Raw genomic sequence first — 19171 nt, 5'->3', positions numbered from 1 at the left:
AATAGAGTATATGGGGTTAAATCATTTACACTGGCGGGGGAGTTAGTAACCAGAGGGCATAGATTTAAAGGGAATTGGCAAAAGATCCAGAGGCAATATGCAGTGCACCGTGATCTGGAATTGACTGCCTGAAAGGGTGGTGGAAGCAGATTCAATATTACCTTTTAAATGGGAACTGGATAAATACCTAAAAAAAAATTTGCAGGGCTATGGGAAAAAAGCAAAAAAAATAGTAGGACTAATTGAATAGCTCTCTCAAAGAGGCAGCAAAGGCAGGATGGGCTGAATAGCCTTTTCTCTGCTGTATAATTTTATGATTCTAGATATAAAAGTTATGAAACTTGGTCTATTGCAAGTTAGACAAATATTTGATAGCACATTTAAGTAGGGGTGATCCATAAATAAGGAAACCTGTCTATAGATCTTAATAGCAAGTAAAAGTTTCCAGAAACTGGCTCTAGCTGTACAGACTCCACGGGAAAATAAAACAAGTTTAAAACACCCAGCATATTGTGAATACAGCAATGCTGATAGCCAGTTTACTAAAGCTGCAATTCCAGCACTTTCTTTAAAGTAAAACGCATTCTTATTATTTCAGAACAACAATTTAAAAATCGGAGGGGGCGGGGGAGGTAGTGAAGGCATCTGCTCAACAGGATTCAGATGCCCAGTCCCATCCACCTGCTGTTTACAAAGCAACAGTCACAGCCACAAGAGTCTCATCATTGCATCCATTAGTCCAGCTGATCTGGAGGAAGCTGTGCCAGAGGGGTTGGATATACTGTTGACCAAATATTATAAAAGTATAGATATTTTCCAGGGTGGTCCCTGCGGCTTTCCATTGTGGTTTGGATTTAGAGCACCCCAGTCTATCATGTCTTGGTCTCCTCAGTCATTGTAGTTTTGTAAAGTGTATATTTGAACACATGTGTAAGGAGCTTTTATTTCTCCAGTATTCACTCATTTTGTTCTCCTTCAATTTCACCCCCGCACCTCCACCCCCGCCCCCCCCCCCCCAACCAGTCATGGCTTTGGCTCTTGACTGGGAACGGTTCCTCAGGTTTCAAACACCCTGATATCTAGCACAAATGGTCATAATTCACAGCTGCCTTGACCAACAGCATTGACAGCTTATTTAACCACTTCACAGTTGAATCCAGTTGTACCTTCACTCAATAACCACACAGGCATAATTCCAACAGAGATCACTGGCAGCAATCAGAAGCAGTAACCCTAGTTGATTTTACCATCTGTGACCCATAGTATGCCGAGAATAATTGTAGTATCCTTTCTGCTATTTTGACTGAGATCAGCTAAAGTGACAGAGACCAGGAATTGAATCAGTCACCTTCATAACCCATGTTGCTCAGCTAGTCACTAAACCATGGAAGAACAGTGCTATTGGCTTACACTGGGCATCATATTTCAGTATGTTCTCCCCACCTTCCCTTCCACAACCCCTAGTGTGATCATGTACTTGATTAGAACTTTAAAATGCATCTTTCGAGAGCAGGAGAGCACAGGAACTTGGAGATCACTTTTAAACTGCTGTCTTTCATGCCAATTAAATTATTTTGCCACTGCCCAACTGAACTTCATAATTAAGCACCTTAAAAATGCAGATAATAATGCAGCATTTCTGTGCTCGATTCTTTCCTGCGAATCACGCACACACTCAGGATTAAAATTGGTAAATCCTAGTAGTTTCTACAAACGTGGAGAATGTGCATTTCGGTCTGATATGCTAAAAGTCTTAAAATACAGCCATTGGACTTGAATGAGAAACAGTCAAGTGCCTGGAATTGATGAATGGGCCAAACCACTTGCTTTCAATAACATCCCATGGAGATGTTTACAATACATTAACAACTGCACTTGTGTGGAGAAATGACATTTTGAATCCAGTGACTGTCTAACCACCTAAATGTACTTCTGAGACATGTTCTTCCAGAATACGTTGAAAGGAATATGAAGTCATATCTTGACATGAAGAGGAGTCCAGTCTGGAGCCATCAGAGTATAAAACTAGTCAAACAACTCCATGCTAGCATACAGCCATACAGGAGGACCAATGTTGAGGATTAGCACAGGGAAGCACCACTTCTGTTTAGATGTTGAGGAAATTAACACATTTATAATTAGACAAACCCAGATTTAGATTGGGGCACATCTCCAACCACCAGAAAATTGTACTCCTAACCACAGCCTCCGCCAGAGAGTGCACAAGGAGTGGAAGGGATGGGCAAGTCCACTGTTACATTGCAGAGTTGTCTCCAACAGCAAGTGTGTTCTTGCCATCAAGTTTATCATCTTGAATCTGGTATCTCGACCTGTCACTACAGGCCAGCAAAGCTCATTCACTATCCCTGGCAGGCAAAGATGCTTTCCAAACAAACAACGGGTTAGATCCCACACAGAGTCTGGGATCTTGCGTATGTACAGTTGCTTAAACCAATGACTTGGACATCTCAGTAGCTGCAAATGATAATACCCAACAGCTATTAACTAAGAAATAAAATATCACTGTTTTCCTTTTCCTCTCTAATTATTTTTAAAGGCTCACGGTTATCAAGATCTCTCATTAAATGAATATTGCTAACTTAATTAAAGCAGACACTTAATAAGCATTTTGTTCATTACTTGCACCCAACCAGATAAGGATCATAAATAGTTGTGTTCTATGTATATCAAGACAAATAAAGACAATGCCCCAGTACTCCAATTTGAAAGTCTCTTTGTATCATGGATCTTTCATGTTATGTGACATGGATTTAAATGCTCTTTTGTTGGTGTACTATGTGTCATTATTATTGCTGCCAATACTTGGATGTCAATGCAAGTAACAAAACTTAGCAACAGAATATCGACTTCACTGCTGTTATCTAGGATCAGTATGTGAATTTTGCGGGCTGCTTTACTGAACTTGTGTGTTTATAATTTGGTGCAGCTCCATGGAACAGGAGGTGTAAAGGATTGTTCCAGTAACAAAACAGTATTCTCCCTTCCTTGTTTCATCCTTACTTAGGGGCTTGACTTTTGATTCCCCCCCCCCCCCCCCTTTTGTTATGCAGTGAGTCCACAGAGTGCATTAGTGCAAACTGAGTTGAAGGTATCTTTGTGGCATGGGTTGGTAATTGGTTACCTACTGAAGGTAGGCAACAGAAAGTAGGGAACAAGGAACATTCTCCAATTGGTGGAATGTGACAAGTGCTGTTCACCAAGGATCTGTACTGGGGACTCAGTTTTTCACCGTATATTGTATGACTTGGATTAAGGGAAAGTTGCATATCAAAGTTTGCTAACTAAGTTAGGATGCACAGTAAGTTGTGTGGATGGGAACAGAAATTTAAAAGGGGGCAAAGACAAACTAAGTGAGTGGGCAAAACTATGGCAGATGGAGTTCAATGCGGGGAAGTATGAGGTGTGAGGATCTGAGAAAGGCAAAAGGAATACTTTTAATAATGGTGAAAAGTTAGGAACTGTGGAGCAGAAAAAGGATTTACATGTAACTGTGTATAAAAATATCACAAAGATACAGCACATATATAAAAAAAAAGCAAATTGAATGTTGGCCTTTATCTCAAGGGGGTTAGAATACAGAAGTGAAATTATGCTTCAGTTGTACTCTGTTGTAAGGCATACAGTTTTGGGCATCATACTGCAAGAAAAATATGTTGGCCTTGGAAGGGGTATGAGGACAGGTTACATAAACTTGATTTGTATTCCCTTGGGTTTAGAATGTTGAAGAGAAAATTACTCTAAATAGATAAAATAATCGAATCCCTTAATAAGATAGAGAAACCACTTCTTGTGAGGAACCCAAAACTAGGAAGCAAAATATTAAAATGAAAGCAAAATACTGCAGATGCTGGAAATCTGAAACAAAAACAAAAAGTGCTGAAAATACTCAGCAGGTCTGGCAGCATCTGTGGAGAGAGAAGCAAAGTTAACGTTTCAGATCTGATGAAAGATCAGAGACCTGAAACGTTAACTTTGCGTCTCTGTCTCCACAGATGCTGCCAGACCTGCTGAGTATTTTCAGCACTTTTTGTTTTTGTTGGAGCAAAATATTAAAGTAAGAGTTAGGTCATTTAAGAGCGAAATCAGGAACCATTTTTGCCACCGAGGGTAATTCTGGAATATATTCCGCCAAAAGGCAGTGAATTTTAGGTCAATTGAAATTTCCAAGGCTGAGATCAATAAGATTTTTGCTAGGTAAAGGATATCAAAGAATATTGAGCAAAGGTGGGTAAATGGAGTTGAAGTACAAATCAGCCATAGCTATCTCAATGGCAGATCAGGCCAGAGAGGCTGAATAGCCTACTCCTATGTACATACTACAGTATGGATTTGTTTTGACTGTGGTGTACCATTCAACAAAAATGTGTAGTCTATATTGTATAGAGGATAATAATTAATTGCTATATCAACATTCAGTTTGAAGGGTCATAAATTATAGTAGTAGCTGCTTGTGATGAGATGAACCTTAAGCTCTGCACCAAAACTCTGCTGCCATAGCCTAACTCACACTAAGTCCCGCTTATCTACCATCCCTGTGCTCGATGACTTACGTTGGCTCCTGAACCCACAATACCTCAATTTTAAATTCCAATCCTCGTGTTCAAATCCATCTGAGGCCTCACCCCTCTATATCTCTGTAAACTCCAGCCTGACAAGATCTCTACATTCCGCCAATTCTAGCTACTGTCGAATCCGGATTTCTTTTGTTTCACTATTGGCAGCCAGACCTTCAGCTGTTTAAGAACTAAGCTCTGGAATCCGCTCTTTAAACTTCTCTGTCTCTCCCCATCTCCTTTAAGTCACACTGTAAAACATACCATTTTGATCAAGCTTTTGGCCACCTGTTTTGATATCTCTATTTGGCTCAGTGTCAAATTTGTCTGATGCTCTTGTGCCCCAAGGCACTTCACTTTAGAGCGTTCTTCTTCTTCTTTGGCCTCCTTGTCTCGGGAGACAATGGGTAAGCGCCTGGAGGTGGTCAGTGATTTGTGAAGCAGCACCTGGAGTGTCTATAAAGGCCAATTCTAGAGTGACAGACTCTTCCACAGGTGCTGCAGATAAAATTGGTTGTTGGGGCTGTTACACAGTTGGCTCTCTCCTTGCGCCTCTGTCTTTTTTCCTGCCAACTGCTAAGTCTCTTCGACTCGCCATGCTTTAGCCCCGCCTTTATGGTTGCCCGCCAGCTCTGGCGATCACTGGCAACTGACTCCCATGACTTGTGATCAATGTCACAAGACTTCATGTCGCGTTTGCAGACGTCTTTAAAGCAGAGACATGGACGGCCAGTGGGTCTGGTACCAGTGACGAGCTCACTGTACAATGTGTCCTTGGGGATCCTGCCAGACCATGCGGCTCACATGGCCAAGCCATCTCAGGCGCCACTGGCTTAGTAGGGTGTATATGCTGGGGATGTTGGCTGCCTTGAGGACTTCGGTCACTAAATAAATGCAAGTTGTTGCGCTTGATCCAACACTAATATGAACACCCAAATGCTACAGGGAGTACCATCCTTTCAACAAGACAGTAAACGGAAACCTTTCCTTTTACTGCCTATCCTAGTAAGATGATAATATCCCAATAATAATGAATTAAATAAATATACAGGGCAACTCCAATTGGCTAACCAATATTCCCGAGAACCATTCCAACACCCTGCCTCTCCCAGCAATGAACCAGGTGGGTTGTGAATCTCCTATGAACCGCCCCCACCCCAAGAATTAATTCAATGTGAAGATTGGGGCGTTTTACCCCCACACAACATGGACTGACTGTCGACCAGGCCGCCTGGGAAAGCAGCAGAGGCACCTGCCCTGTCTGGCTGGGCCCCAACTCCAGGAAACGGCAAAGCCGTGCGGCCTGCTCCACTTTCTCAAACCACGGACTCGATTTCCTTCCTACGCCGTGGCTAAAACTGGACGGGAGGGCGGGTATCCACAACAACGGGGAGGGTCTTAAACAGGCCTATCCCTAATTTCATCCTACCCCGACCCGAGGTCTCCCTCAACACCGTTACCCGACACCAACAGCTCCCCGGGCCTCTTGCCCCCAACTACTCATCCTCGGGCCATCCTCCCCCCCCCCCCCCCCGACCCCTCTCCTCCCTCCCCTCACTCCAGCCCTGGCCTCTCTTACCCCCCACCACACCGCGGCCCTCGGCCCAGACATCTCCCCCTGCCTCCACACACCCCGGCCTTAGGCCCGGACCTCTTTCCCCCCCCCCGCGCCTCCACACGCCCCGGCCCTAGGCCCGGGCCTCCCCACACCGCCCACTCTGGCCCCTCTTACCCGACACCAGCAGCTCCCCGGCGCCGCCGCTGAACTCGATGGCGTTGACGCAGCCGAAGTGGCCGAGCAGGTCCTTCCTGAAGAGGTTCCTGCAGCCGGAAAGGCGCTGCCGCTGGAAAGCCTCCTTCAGAAAGCGGTCCCCGCTCAGCGCCCTACGGCCCAACAATCGCAGCAGCGACTCGGGCCGAGACGCGAGGCCGGGGCCAGGATCCCTCATCCTGCCGCCTCCCGCTCCGCTCACACACTGCTGCTGCTGCTCCTCATCGCCGCCGTGTGAATCCGGCCGCTCGGTTGCAGCTGATGACCCGGCAGAGCCTGAACCCGACATCAACACAACATACTGCAGCTCGAACCTCCTCCCCACTGAGCCGCTGATCCTCCCTCTCAACTGGAAGCAAAACAAAAAATTATTCCGTTTCAATTACAACCCAGAATTATTTCAGCATATCCAAAGGCTGGTTTTAACACACACAAACGCATCAGCAAAATTAATTACATCCTGCTTTTAGTCCCAAAAGGTTTGATCATCGCCCGCATAAACAATGCTCCAAGTTTCTGTGAAACCAGAGCTGTCAACATTAGGGAAAGGTTAAGGGGTGAGGTTTTTATGATCAGAAAGAAAGTGATAGGCTGAATTTGATTTTAAATTGAGTTTGGATTTTATTTTATAAGTATACATGTAAAATTTTAAATTAAATATATATAACATGTTTATGCAAATACAGAACTTGTATTCATTTAACACCTTTCAGAACATCTCAAAGCTATTTTGTTGTTGTTATTTACAGCTCCTCTGGACTCATCTTTTGTTTTGTTTTTCTTTGTCCCATTACCGCTCGCCTTGCAGCATCATTCCTTTTTCATTTAATCACTCTTGCCTTCCACTCGATCACAGACCATTCCGTTTGCCCTTGCCCCTGCCTCTATACTTGCTTATAAACTGTTAAATCTCGAATTTGTTCCAGTTCTGATGACAGGTCATCGATCTGAAACATCAACAGTTTCTCCACAGATGCTGCCTGAGCTGTTGAGTTTTTCCAGCATTTCTGTTTTTATTTTGAAATAAAAGCAAAATACTGCAGATGCTGGAAATCAGAAATAAAAACAGAAAGTGCTGGAAATACTCAGCAGGTCTGGCAGCATCTGTGGAGAGTGAAACAGAGTTGATGTAGTACTTCTGTTAAGTACTCACTGTGTGTAATGTACAGAAACGCAGCAGCCAATTTGAGCACAGCAAGGTCCCAAAAACAGCAATGCGATGAATAGCCATTTAATGTGTTTTAGTAATGTTGGTTGAAATATAAATATTGGCTAGGTCCCTGGGAAAATTTCCCTGCTCTTCTTCAAATAGTGTCATGAGAGTTTTTACATCCACCTGAGTGGGCAGAAGGGGCTTCGCGTTAACATCTCTTCCAAAAGACAGCACCAACCACAGTGTAGCACTCATTCAGTATAGCGTGGAAGTATTTTTTCCCAAAAATATACTTTATACATAAAAATCTGTAAAAAACATATTACTATCAGGCTGAATTTTGCACTCGAGTCATGGAGTGGGACTATGAAACATCAACCTTCTGACCGAGTGACAGGTGTTACCATTAAGCCAAGGCTGACACTCTAAGCCAAAATGAAGACTCACACACCATACTTTTAAAGTTAGTCTGTCGGATCAGATTCACCAAATGTCAGTTATTGAGAGTGACAATCATTCATGTAAATGTAATAAAAACAAGAAATGCTGGAAATACTCAGCAGGTCTGGCAGCATCTGTGGAGAGAGAAGCAGAGTTAATGTTTCAGGTCAGTGACCCTTCATCAGAACTGGCAAATATTAGAAATGTAATAGGTTTTAAGCAAATAAATCGGGGGTGGGGCAAGAGATAACAAAAGGGAAGGTGTTGTAGGACAGGGTCACAGAGAATAACTGACCAGAAGGCCATGGAGCAAAGGCAGACAGTATGTTAATGGTGTGCTGGAAGACAAAGTGTTAGTGCAGAGAGGGTGTTAATTGACAGAAAAATGAATGACCTTGGCCCAAAGCACAAACATGAAAAAAAACAGTGGGTAGGCACATGGTAAAAAAAGTGAATGATGAAACAAACTAGAATAAAATAAACAAATAAAAAAAAAAATAACTAAAAATTAAAATTAAAAGGGGGCCCCGTCATGCTTTGAAATTATTGAACTCAATGTTCAGTCCAGCAGGCTGTAGCGTGCCTAATCAGTAAATGAGATGCTGTTCCTCGAGCTTGCGTGTTGTTCACTGGAACACTGCAGCAAGCCCAGGGCAGATATGTGGGCCTGAGAGCAGGGGTGTGTGTTGAAATGGCAAGCAACTGGAAGCTCGGGGTCCTGCTTTCAGACTGAGCGCAAGTGTTCTGCAAAGCGGTCACCCAATCTGTGTTTGGTCTCTCCAGTGTTTGGTCTTCCTTTTTCCTCAACCAAGGATCCCCCCCCTGCCACTGTGGTTGACAGGGCCCTCAACCATGTCCGGCCCATTTCCCGCACCCCTTCCCCTCCCTCCCCGTACCACGACAGGGTTCCCCTTGTCCTCACTTTCCACCCCACCAGCCTCCACATCCTCCGCCATTTCCGCCACCTCCAGCGTGATGCCACTACCAAACGCATCTTCCCCTCCCTTCCCCTGTCCGCATTCCAAAGGGATCATTCCCTCTGCGACACCCTGGTCCACTCCTCCATTACCCCCAACACCTCATCCCCTTCCCCACAGCACCTTCCCATGCAATCACAGGAGGTGTAGTACCTGCCCCTTTACTTCCTCTCTCCTCACTGTCCAAGGCCCCAAACACTCCTTTCAGGTGAAGCAGTGATTTACTTGTACTTCTTTCAATTTATTATACTGTATTCGCTGCTCACAATGTGGTCTCCTCTACATTGGGGAGACCAAATGCAGATTGGGTGACCACTTTGCAGAACACCTGTGCGCTCAGTCCGAAAGCATGACCCCGAGCTTCCGGATGCTTGCCATTTCAACACAACCCCTGCTCTCATGCCCACATATCTGTCCTGGACTTGCTGCAGTGTTCCAGTGAACATCAATGCAAGCTTGAGAAACAGCATCTCATTTACCGATTAGGCACACTACAGCCTGCTGGACTGAACACTGAGTTCAATGATTTCAGAGCATGACTGGCCCCCCTTTTAATTTTAATTTTAATTTTTAGTTATTTTTTCTTTTTTCTTTATTTATTTTATTTTAGTTTGTTTCATCATTAATTTTTTTACCATGTGCCTACCCACTGTTTTTTTTTCATGTTTGTGCTTTGGGCCAGGGTCGTTCATTTTTCTGTCAATTAACACCCTCTCTGTGCTAACGCTTTGTCTTTCAGCACACCATTAACATACCGTTTGCCTTTGCTCCATGACCTTCTGGTCAGTTATTCTCTGTGACCTTATGTCCTATCAACCTTCCCTTTTGTTATCTCTTGCCCCACCCCCACTTTATTTGCTTAAAACCTATTACATTTCTAATATTTACCAGTTCTGATGAAGGGTCACTGACCTGAAACGTTAACTCTGCTTCTCTCTCCACAGATGCTGCCAGACCTGCTGAGTATTTCCAGCATTTCTTGTTTTTATTTCAGATTTCCAGCATCTGCAGTATTTTGCTTTTATTATTCATGTAAATGTATTACCTTCACTGTCGTATGCCATTCTTAACAATAACTTACATGTCAATGCATTTGTATTCACCACTTTCTTGTTGATCATCAATATGACTCCAATTTGTCCATAGTGTTAATAAATATAATTGACTGATGCGGCAGAGCACAATTGGCAGGCCAAAAAACAATTCTCATCCTCTGAAGATAATGGGTGTTTATGAGTAAGACATTTTTAAAAAGAATTGCTGATGGACCTCATTTTGCAGAGGGAACATAATAATGTAATTTTGTTTTTGGAATGCAAATGGCATTGCAACATGCCTCAGAAGGTGGTGGAGGCTGGGTCATTGAATAATTTTAAGGCAGGGGTAGATATATTCTTGTTATGCTAGGGAATCAAAGGTTATCAGGGATAGATGGGAGTGTGGAATTCGAGACACAAACAGATCAGCCATGATCTTATTGAATGGCAGAGCACGCTAGAAGGGCCAAATGGCCTACTTCTGCTCGTCTAAGATTCTTTAATAATATAATCTAAATCTCAAAGCTAAATTACTACCAGTACGATCTGTAGAGAGAGAAGCAGAGTTAATGTTTCAGGTCTGTGACCTTTCATCAGAACTGGCAAAGGTAAGAAAAGTATTAGGTTTTAAGCAAGTGAAGCGGGGTGGGGGGGTTGTTGGTGGGGAAAAGAACAAAATGGAAGGTGTGTGATAGAGCAGAGGGCAGGAGAGAATAAATAACAAAGCTTTCATGGCATAAAGGCAAAGAGTGTGTTAATGCTTGTGGTGAAAGACAAAGCATTAGTCCAGAGAGAGTGTTGATGGCAGAGTAATGAGCAACTCTGTACACATGAAAAAACAGACACATGGTTAAAAAATAAAATAAAATAATAAAAAAAAGAAAAATATTAAAAAGGCCAGTCATGCTCTGAAATTGTTGAACTTAAGATTGAGTTCACAAGGCTGTAGAGTGCCTAATTGAAAGATCAGGTGCTGCTCCTCGAGCTTGTTGATGTTAGAAGGTAAAAGGGCAGGTATTACACCTCCTGCAATTGCATGGGAAGGTGACCAGGTGTCAGGGGTGATGGAGGAGTGGACCAGGGTGTCGCGGAGGAAACGATCCCTTTGGAATGCTGACAAGGGAGGGGAAGAGAAGATACATTTGGTGGTGGCATCATGCTGGAGGTGGCGGAAATGGCAGAGGATGATCCTTTGGATGTGGAGGTTGGTGGGGTGGATAGTGAGGGCAAGGGGAACCTTGTCATGGTTCTGGGAGGGAGGGGAAGGGGTGAGGGCAGAAGTGCGGGAAATAGATCAGACACAGTTGAGGGCCCTGTCAACCACAGTGGGGGTAATCCTTGGTTGAGGAAAAAGGAAGACATATCAAAAGCACTGTTGTGGTAGGTTGAATCATTAGAACAGATGCATCGGAGATGGAGAAACTGGGAGAATGGGATGGAGTCCTTACAGGAAACAGGGTGTGAGGAAGTGTAGTCGAGGTAGCCATGGAAGTCTTATAATGAATATTAGTGAACAGCCTATCCGCAGAGTGCACCAGCAGTGTCCTCTCACAAGCAAGCACCACAAGCATTGAGGCTATGACCATCCGCCATCAGCTTAATTGCATTGGTCATATATTTCGGATGTCAGATACCAGGCTCCCAAAGTAGGTCATCTTCTCCCAGCTCAGTCAGGGCAGATGCACCAGAGGAGGACAGAAGAAGCGCTTCAAGGACGTGCTGAAAGCCATCATGAAGAAATGCAACATTGACATCAACTCCTGGCAAACCATCACCCTGGACTGAACCAGTTGGTGGCAGAGTCTGTGGGAAGGATCCCAGCATTCTGAGACTCAACAACAACAACAAAATGAAGAGGAAAAGCGAGAGCGGCAGAAAGAACAAGCCATGACCCGAATTCATAATACATGGCTAGACATCCCACATGACAACAAATCCCCTACGTGCCCTAAAGTCTGTAGATCCTGAATCGGCCTCATAGCCACCATCGGACTCATGGAAGACAATCATTATCACCTACAAGGGATAGCCAATAATAGTTTTTCTCTTATCTCCCCTAATGCCCTCTCCAAGTTCATCTTGTCAATGAGGCCCAGCTCCTGCCCCCTTGACCTTATTCCCACTAACCTGTTGACCACTCTACTTCCCTTCCTGGCTCTCATGTTAACTGATATTGTTAATGGTTCTCTTGCTTCAGGTACCCTTTCCTTTAAATCTGCCATCATCATCCCTCTTCTCAAAAGACCCCTTGACCCTTCTGTCCTTGCAAATTACTGCTCCATCTCCAACCTTCCTTTCTCCTCCAAAGTCCTTGAATGTGTTGTCGCCTCTCAAATCCAGCCCCAGCTTTTCCGGAACTCAATGATTAAATCCCTCCAATCAAGTTTCCCCCACCACACTACCACCACGGCTCTTATCAAAGTTACAATTGACATCCTATGTGAGTGGAAAAGTGATAAACTATCGTTCCTCGTCCTTCTTGACCTGTCTGCAGCCCCTGACACTGTTTACCACACCATGCTCCTCTAATGCATCTCCATCATCGTCCAGCTGGGTGGGACTGCTCTCACCTGATTCCACTGTTATCGATCTAATGATAGCTAGAGAATCACCTGCAATAATTTCTCTTCCCGCTCCCACACCGTTACCTCCAGCATGCCCAAAAATCTATCCTTGGTCCCCTCCTATTTCTCATCATGGCAATATCATCCAAAACTTTACTGCCTGTGTATTAACTTGCTCCAAGTCCTGTTCGTCCATCATTCTTGTCATCGCTGACCTACACTGGCTCCCAGTTAAGGAACCCCGCCGATTTAAAAATTCTCACCCTTGTTTTCAAATCCCTCCATGGCCTTGCCCCTCCTTATCACTGTAATCTCTTCCAGCTCCACAACAACTCTGAGATATCTGTGCTCCTCTAATTCTGGCCTCTTGAACATCCCAAATTTTGAATAGCTCCACCATTGGTAGCGTGCCTCCAGCTGCCTAGGCCCTAAGCTCTGAAACCCCCTTCCTAAGCCTCTCCACCTCACTCCCTCTCTTTCCTCCTTTAAGATGCGCCTTAAAATCTACCTCTTTGACCAAGATTTTGGTCATCTGCCCTAATATGTAGCTCAGTGTCAAATTTTGCTTTATAGCACTCCTGTGAAGCAGCTTGGGAAGTTTTACTACATTAACAGTGCTATATAAATACAAGTTGCTGTTGTTGGTGTGGTAGCAATTACAGAAACTTGACTTCTGCCCTGTCAAGATGATATGGAAGCTAGGAAAGGAAAGGAAGGTTAAAAGACACATTATGGTAATAGAAAGGATGGATCTAAATTAGCATAATCAGCAGGTTGAATCATTACAGGTAGAGCTAAAGAAGAAGAAGACTTGAATAAAAATAAAATACTGCAGATGCTGGAAATCTGAAATAAAAGATAGTAAGTGTTGGAAATACTCAGCAGGTCAGGCAACATTTGTACAGAGAGAAGCAGAGTTAACATTTCAGGTCTGTGACCTTTCATCAGAACTGGCAAAGGTAAGAAAAGTATTAGGTTTTAAGCAAGTGAAGTGGGGGGGGGGGGGGGGGGGTGGGGGGGGGGGGAGGTGTGCAGGGGGTGGTGGTGGGGAAGATCACTATGGATGTCCAATCTCTCTAGACCTCCATCCCCCACCAGGATGGTTTGAGGGCTCTCCGCTTCTTCCTTGAACAGAGGCCTAACCAGTCCCCATCCACCACCACCCTCCTCCGCCTGGCTGAACTTGTTCTCACATTGAACAACTTCTCCTTCAACTCCATTCACTTCCTTCAAATAAAAGGTGTTGCTATGGGTACCGCATGGGTCCTGGTTACGCCTGTGTTTTTGTGGGATATTCAAACATTCCTTGTTCCAGTCCTACTCAAGCCCCCTCCCTCACCTCTTTTTCCAGTACATTGATGACTGTATCGGTGCCGCGTTCTGCTCTCGAGATGAACTGGAAAACTTCATCAACTCTTCTTCCAATTTCCACCATTCTCTCACCTTTACATGGTCTATCTCTGACACTTTTCTTCCTTTCCATGACTTCTCTGTCTCCATCTCTTGGGATAGGCTGTTCACTAATATTCATTATAAGCCCATTGACTCCCACGGCTACCTTGGCTACACTTCCTTACACCCTGTTTCCCCTAAGGACTCCATTCCATTTTCCCAGTTTCTCCATCTCTGCGCATCTGTTATAATGATGCAACCTTCCAAAACAGTGCTTCTGATATGTCTTCCTTTATCCTCAACCAAGGAGTCCCCCCACTGTGGTTGACAGGGCCCTCAACTGTGTCTGACCCATTTCCCACACTTCTGCCCTCACCCCTTCCCTTCCCTGCCAGAACCGCCACAGGGCTCCCCTTGTCCTTACTTTCCACCCCATCAGCCTCCATATCCAAAGGATCATCCTCCGCCATTTTTGCACCCTCCAGCGTGAGGCCACCACGAAACACAGCTTCCCTTCCCCTCCCCTGTCAGCATTCCAAAGGGATCGTTTCCTCCGTGACATCCTGGTCCACTCCTCCATTACCCCCAACACCTCGTCCCCTTCTCACGGCACCTTCGCATGCAATTGCAGGAGGTGTAATACCTGCCCTTTTACCTCCTCTCTCCTCACTATCCAAGGCCCCAAACACTCCTTCCAGGTGAAGCAGCGATTTACTTGTACTTCCTTCAATTTATTACACAGTATTCGCTAATCATAATAGAACCATAGAAGGAGGCCATTCAGCCCATCGTGTCTGCGCCGGCCAAATAAAATTGCTGCCCAATCTAATCCCACCTTCCAGAACCTGGTCTGTAGCCTTGCAGGTTACAGCACTTCAGGTGTATGTCTAGGTACCTTTTAAATGAGTTGAGGGTTTCTGCCTCCACCACTGTTCCTGGCAGCGAATTCCAGACGCCACCACCCTCTGGGTGAAAAACTTTTTCCTCAAGTCCCTTCTAATCCTTCTACCAATCACCTAAAACTGTGTCTCCGGTAACTGACCTCCCCACGAGGCGAAACAGGTCCTTCCTGTCTACTCTATCTAGGCCCCTCATAATTTTGTACACCTCCATTCAGTCACCCCTCAGCTTCCTCAGTTCCAGGGAAAACAACCCTAGTCTATCCAATCTTTCCTCGTAGCTGCAACCTTCAAGCCCTGGCAACATTCTTGTAAATCTCCTCTGTACTCTCTCCAGAGCAATTATGTCCTTCTTGTAATGTGGTGACCAGAACTGTAAGTAATACTCCAGCCTAACCAGTGTTTTATACAGTTCCAGCATTACATCCCTGCTTATGTATTCTATACCTTGGCCAATAAAGGAAAGCATTCCATATGCATTCTTCACCACTCTATCTACCTGTCCTGACACCTTCAGGGATCTGTGGACGTGCATTCCAAGGTCTCTCATTTCTTCTACACTTTTCAGTATCCTCCCGTTTATTGTGTATTTCCTTGCTTTGTTTGCCCTCCTCAAATGCATTACCTCACACTTCTCTGGACTGAATTCCATTTGCCATTTTTCCACCTACTCCAAACCATTGATATCATTCTGGAATCTACGACTATCCTCTTCACTATTAACTACACAGCCAATTTTTGTGGTCATCAGCAAATTTCCCAATCATGCCTCCCACATTTAAGTCCAAATCATTGATATATACCACAAACAGCAAGGAACCCAACACTGAGCCCTGTGGAATGCCACTGGAAACCACTTTCCATTCGCAAATACATCCGTCGACTACTACCCTTTGTTTCCTGTCACTGAGCCAATTTTGGATCCAACATGTCACATTCCACTGTATCCCATGGGCTTTCATTTTACTGAACAGACTGCCATGTGGGACCTTGTCAAATGCCTTACTAAAATCCATGTAGACCACATCCACTGCAGTACCCTCAACAATCCTCCTTGTTACTTGCTCAAAAAACTCAATCAAGTTAGTAAGACATGACCTTCCCTTAACAAATCCCTGCTGACTAACCCTGATTAATCCATGCCCTTCTCAGTGGCAGTTTATCCTCTCAGAATTGATTCTAATAATTTACCCACCATCGAGGTCAGACTGACCGGCCTATAATTATTTGGCCTATCCCTCACACCCTTTTTAAACAATGGTATAACATTCACAGACCTCCAGTCCTCTTGCACCTCGCCCATATCCAGTGTGGATTTGAAGGTGATCCTCAGCGCATCTGCTATTTCCTCCCTAGCTTCCTTTAACAACCTGGGATGCAATCCATCCGGCCCTGGTGACTTATCCACTTTCAAGGATGTCAGATCCTCTAGTACTTCCTCTCTCATTATGCTTATCATATCTGATATTTCACACCCCTCCTCTTTTACTACAATGTCTGCATCATCCCTCTCCTTTGTGAAGACAGAGACAAAAAACTCATTAAGAACATAAGAACTTAAGAGCTAGGAGCAGGAGTAGGCAATTCAGCCCCTCGAGCCTGCTCCGCCATTCAATACGATCATGGCTGATCTCATCTCGGCCTCAACTCCACTTTCCTGCCCGTTCTCCATAACCCTTCCACCCATTACTAATTAAAAATCTGTCTATCTCCTCCTTAAATTTACTCTACGTCCCTACAACCACCGCACTCTGGGGTAGTGAATTCCACAGCCTCACGACCCTTTGAGAGAAGTAATTTCTCCTCATCTCTGTTTTAAATCTGCTACCCCTTATCCTAACTCTATGACCTCTTGTTCTAGATTTCCCCAACAGAGGAAACATCCTCTTTACGTCTACTTTGTCAATCCCCTTAATCATTTTATATACCTCAACTAGATGTCCTCTCATTCTTCTAAACTCTAGAGAGCAAAGGCCTAAACTGCTCAATCTCTCTTCATAAGACAAACCCCTCATCCCTGGAATCAATCTCGTGAAACTCGTCTGAACTGCTTCCAATGCTACTGCATCCCTCCTCAAGTAAGAGGACCAAAACTGTACGTAATACTCCAGGTGCTGTCTCACTAATGCCTTGTACAGTTGCAGCAATACTTCCCTACTTTTATACTCTATTCCTTTAGTAATAAATGCCAAAATTCCATTTGCCTTCCTTATTACCTGCTGCACCTGCATACTAGTTTTCTGTGATTTATGCACAAGGACACCTAGATCCCTCTGCACCGAAGCACTCTGAAGTTTTTCTCCGTTTAGATAATAATTTGCCTTTCTATTCTTCCAACCAAAATGGATAACCTCACTTATCCACATTAAACTCCATCTGCCAAATTTTGGCTCATTCACCTAACCTATCCGTATCCATTTGTAAATGTCTTCTTACGTTATTGCAACTTACTATCCCACCTATGTTAGTGTCATCTGCAAATTTGGTTCTAGTACCTTCTATCCCTGCATCCAAGTCATTAATATAGATTGTAAATAGTTGGGGCCCGAGGACCGAACCCTGTGGCACCCCTCTAGTTATATCTTGCTAACCAGAAAAAGACCCATTTATTCCGACTCTCTGTTTTCTGTTGGTTAACCAATCCTCTATCCAAGCTAATAAATTGCCCCTAACCCCATGTAATCTTACCTTGTGTATTAACTTTTTGTGCGGCATCTTATGAAATGCCTCCTGGAAGTCCAGATATACTACATCTACAGGTTCCCTATTATCCACTTTGCTTGTTACAACTTCGAAGAACTCTAGCAAATTAGTCAAACATGATTTACCCTTCATTAAACCATGCTGACTCTGATGGATTGCGTTTTGACTTTCGAAATATCCTGTTAATACTTCCTTAATAATGGATTCTAACAATTTCCCAATGACAGATATTAAACTAACTGGTCTATAGTTTCCTACTTTCTGCCTCCCTCCTTTTTTGAACCCTGCCTACATCCTCTGCATTCACGCATAAATTCCCTTGTACGTCTCTGATAGGCCCTACCCTTTCCTTAGTTATCCTCTTGCTCTTAATGTACTGATAAAACATCTTTGGGTTTTCCTTGATTTTACCTACCAATAATTTTTCATTTCCTCTCTTTGCTTTTCTAATTTCCTTTTTTACTTCACCCCTGCACTTCCTATACTCTAGGCTTTCTAAAGTATTATGTTTTTTGTGATCGTCATAAGCTTTCTTTTTCTGCTTTAACTTACCCTGTAAGCTTCTAGATAACCAGGGGGCTCTAGATTTCACCGTACCACCCTTTATCTTTGTGGGGACATACCTACACTGTGCCTGTAGTATCTTACTTTTGAATGCCTCCCATTGGATTGCCACTGATTTTCCTTCAAGTAGATGTATCCAGTCCACTTTTACCAGATCACCTCTCAGTTTCGTAAAATTTGCCTTCCCCCAATTTAGAACTTTTATTCCTGTTTTATCTTTGTCCTTTTCCATGATTATGCTAAAACTAACTGTACGATGGTCACTATCTTCGAAATGGTCACCCACTCATCCACTTGCCCAGCTTCATTACCGAAGACTAAATTTAGAATTGCGCCCCTCTCGTTGGGTGTGTTACGTGCTGGCTAAAAAAGTTTTCTTGAATGCAGTTCAAGAATTTTGTCCCCTCTGTACCCTTCACACTGTTTGTATACCAGTTGATATTAGGGTAATTGAAATCCCCAACTATCATTGCCCTATAGTTTTTGCACTCAGAAATTTGCCTACATATTTGTTCTTCTATCTCCCTCTCACTATTTGGAGGAATATAGTACACTCCTAGTATTGTGGCTGTCCCATTTTTATTTCTGCGTTCCACCCATATGGCCTTATTTGATGATTCATTTAGCATATCATCTGTCCTCACAGCTGTTATTGATTCCTTAACCAATAATCTTATACCCCCTCCTTTTTTTATCCCCCCCTCTATCCCACCTGAAAACTCTATATCCAGGGATGTTGAACTGCCATTCTTGCCCCTCTTTAAGCCAAGTTTCTGTTATAGCAATGTTGCCGTGTATGCCCTCAGCTCATTGGCTTTATTTGCTATACTCCTTGCATTTAAATAAATACCTTTTAACACTACCAAATTCCTGTGCTGCACACTTTTTAACCCTTGCTTCTTCTGTCTTCCAGATTCACTCACTAATTTTCTACCTCCCGTTCCTGCCCTTAAATTGTCCTATCTGAAGTGCCCTCAGGTTACCATCCCCCTGCCAATCTAGTTTAAACCATCCCCAACAGCACTAGCAAACCTCCCTGCAAGGATATTTGTCCCAGTCTTTGTTCATCTGTAGACCACCCAGCTTGTACAGGTCC

The 19171-nt window shown here is 43.9% G+C and overlaps 1 protein-coding gene across 4 annotated transcripts in view; it reads right to left on the bottom strand.

Annotated features, from left to right (window-relative positions):
* The window catches only part of dcaf5 (ddb1 and cul4 associated factor 5), a 135405-nt gene extending 128517 nt beyond the window's left edge, over positions 1–6888 (bottom strand). For 2 of the 4 annotated variants that reach the window (XM_068039504.1, XM_068039506.1), the window contains exons 1-2: positions 6803–6888; positions 6307–6694 (exon numbers count right to left, since the gene is read on the bottom strand). In XM_068039504.1, coding sequence (XP_067895605.1) covers positions 6307–6634 — 328 coding nt within the window. In that variant the 5' untranslated portion in view covers positions 6635–6694; positions 6803–6888. Of the gene's footprint in view, positions 1–6306 lie in introns of all 4 variants that reach the window. The other 2 variants (XM_068039505.1, XM_068039507.1) reach the window with 2 other exon arrangements.
* Between the last annotated feature and the right edge of the window lie 12283 nt (positions 6889–19171).

This window comes from Heterodontus francisci, chromosome 9, assembly GCF_036365525.1.
Source record: "Heterodontus francisci isolate sHetFra1 chromosome 9, sHetFra1.hap1, whole genome shotgun sequence".
Classification (NCBI taxonomy): Eukaryota; Metazoa; Chordata; class Chondrichthyes; order Heterodontiformes; family Heterodontidae; genus Heterodontus; species Heterodontus francisci.
The sequence above is the reverse complement of the archived record's forward strand: the minus strand, read 5'-3'. Positions and strand labels throughout refer to the sequence as shown.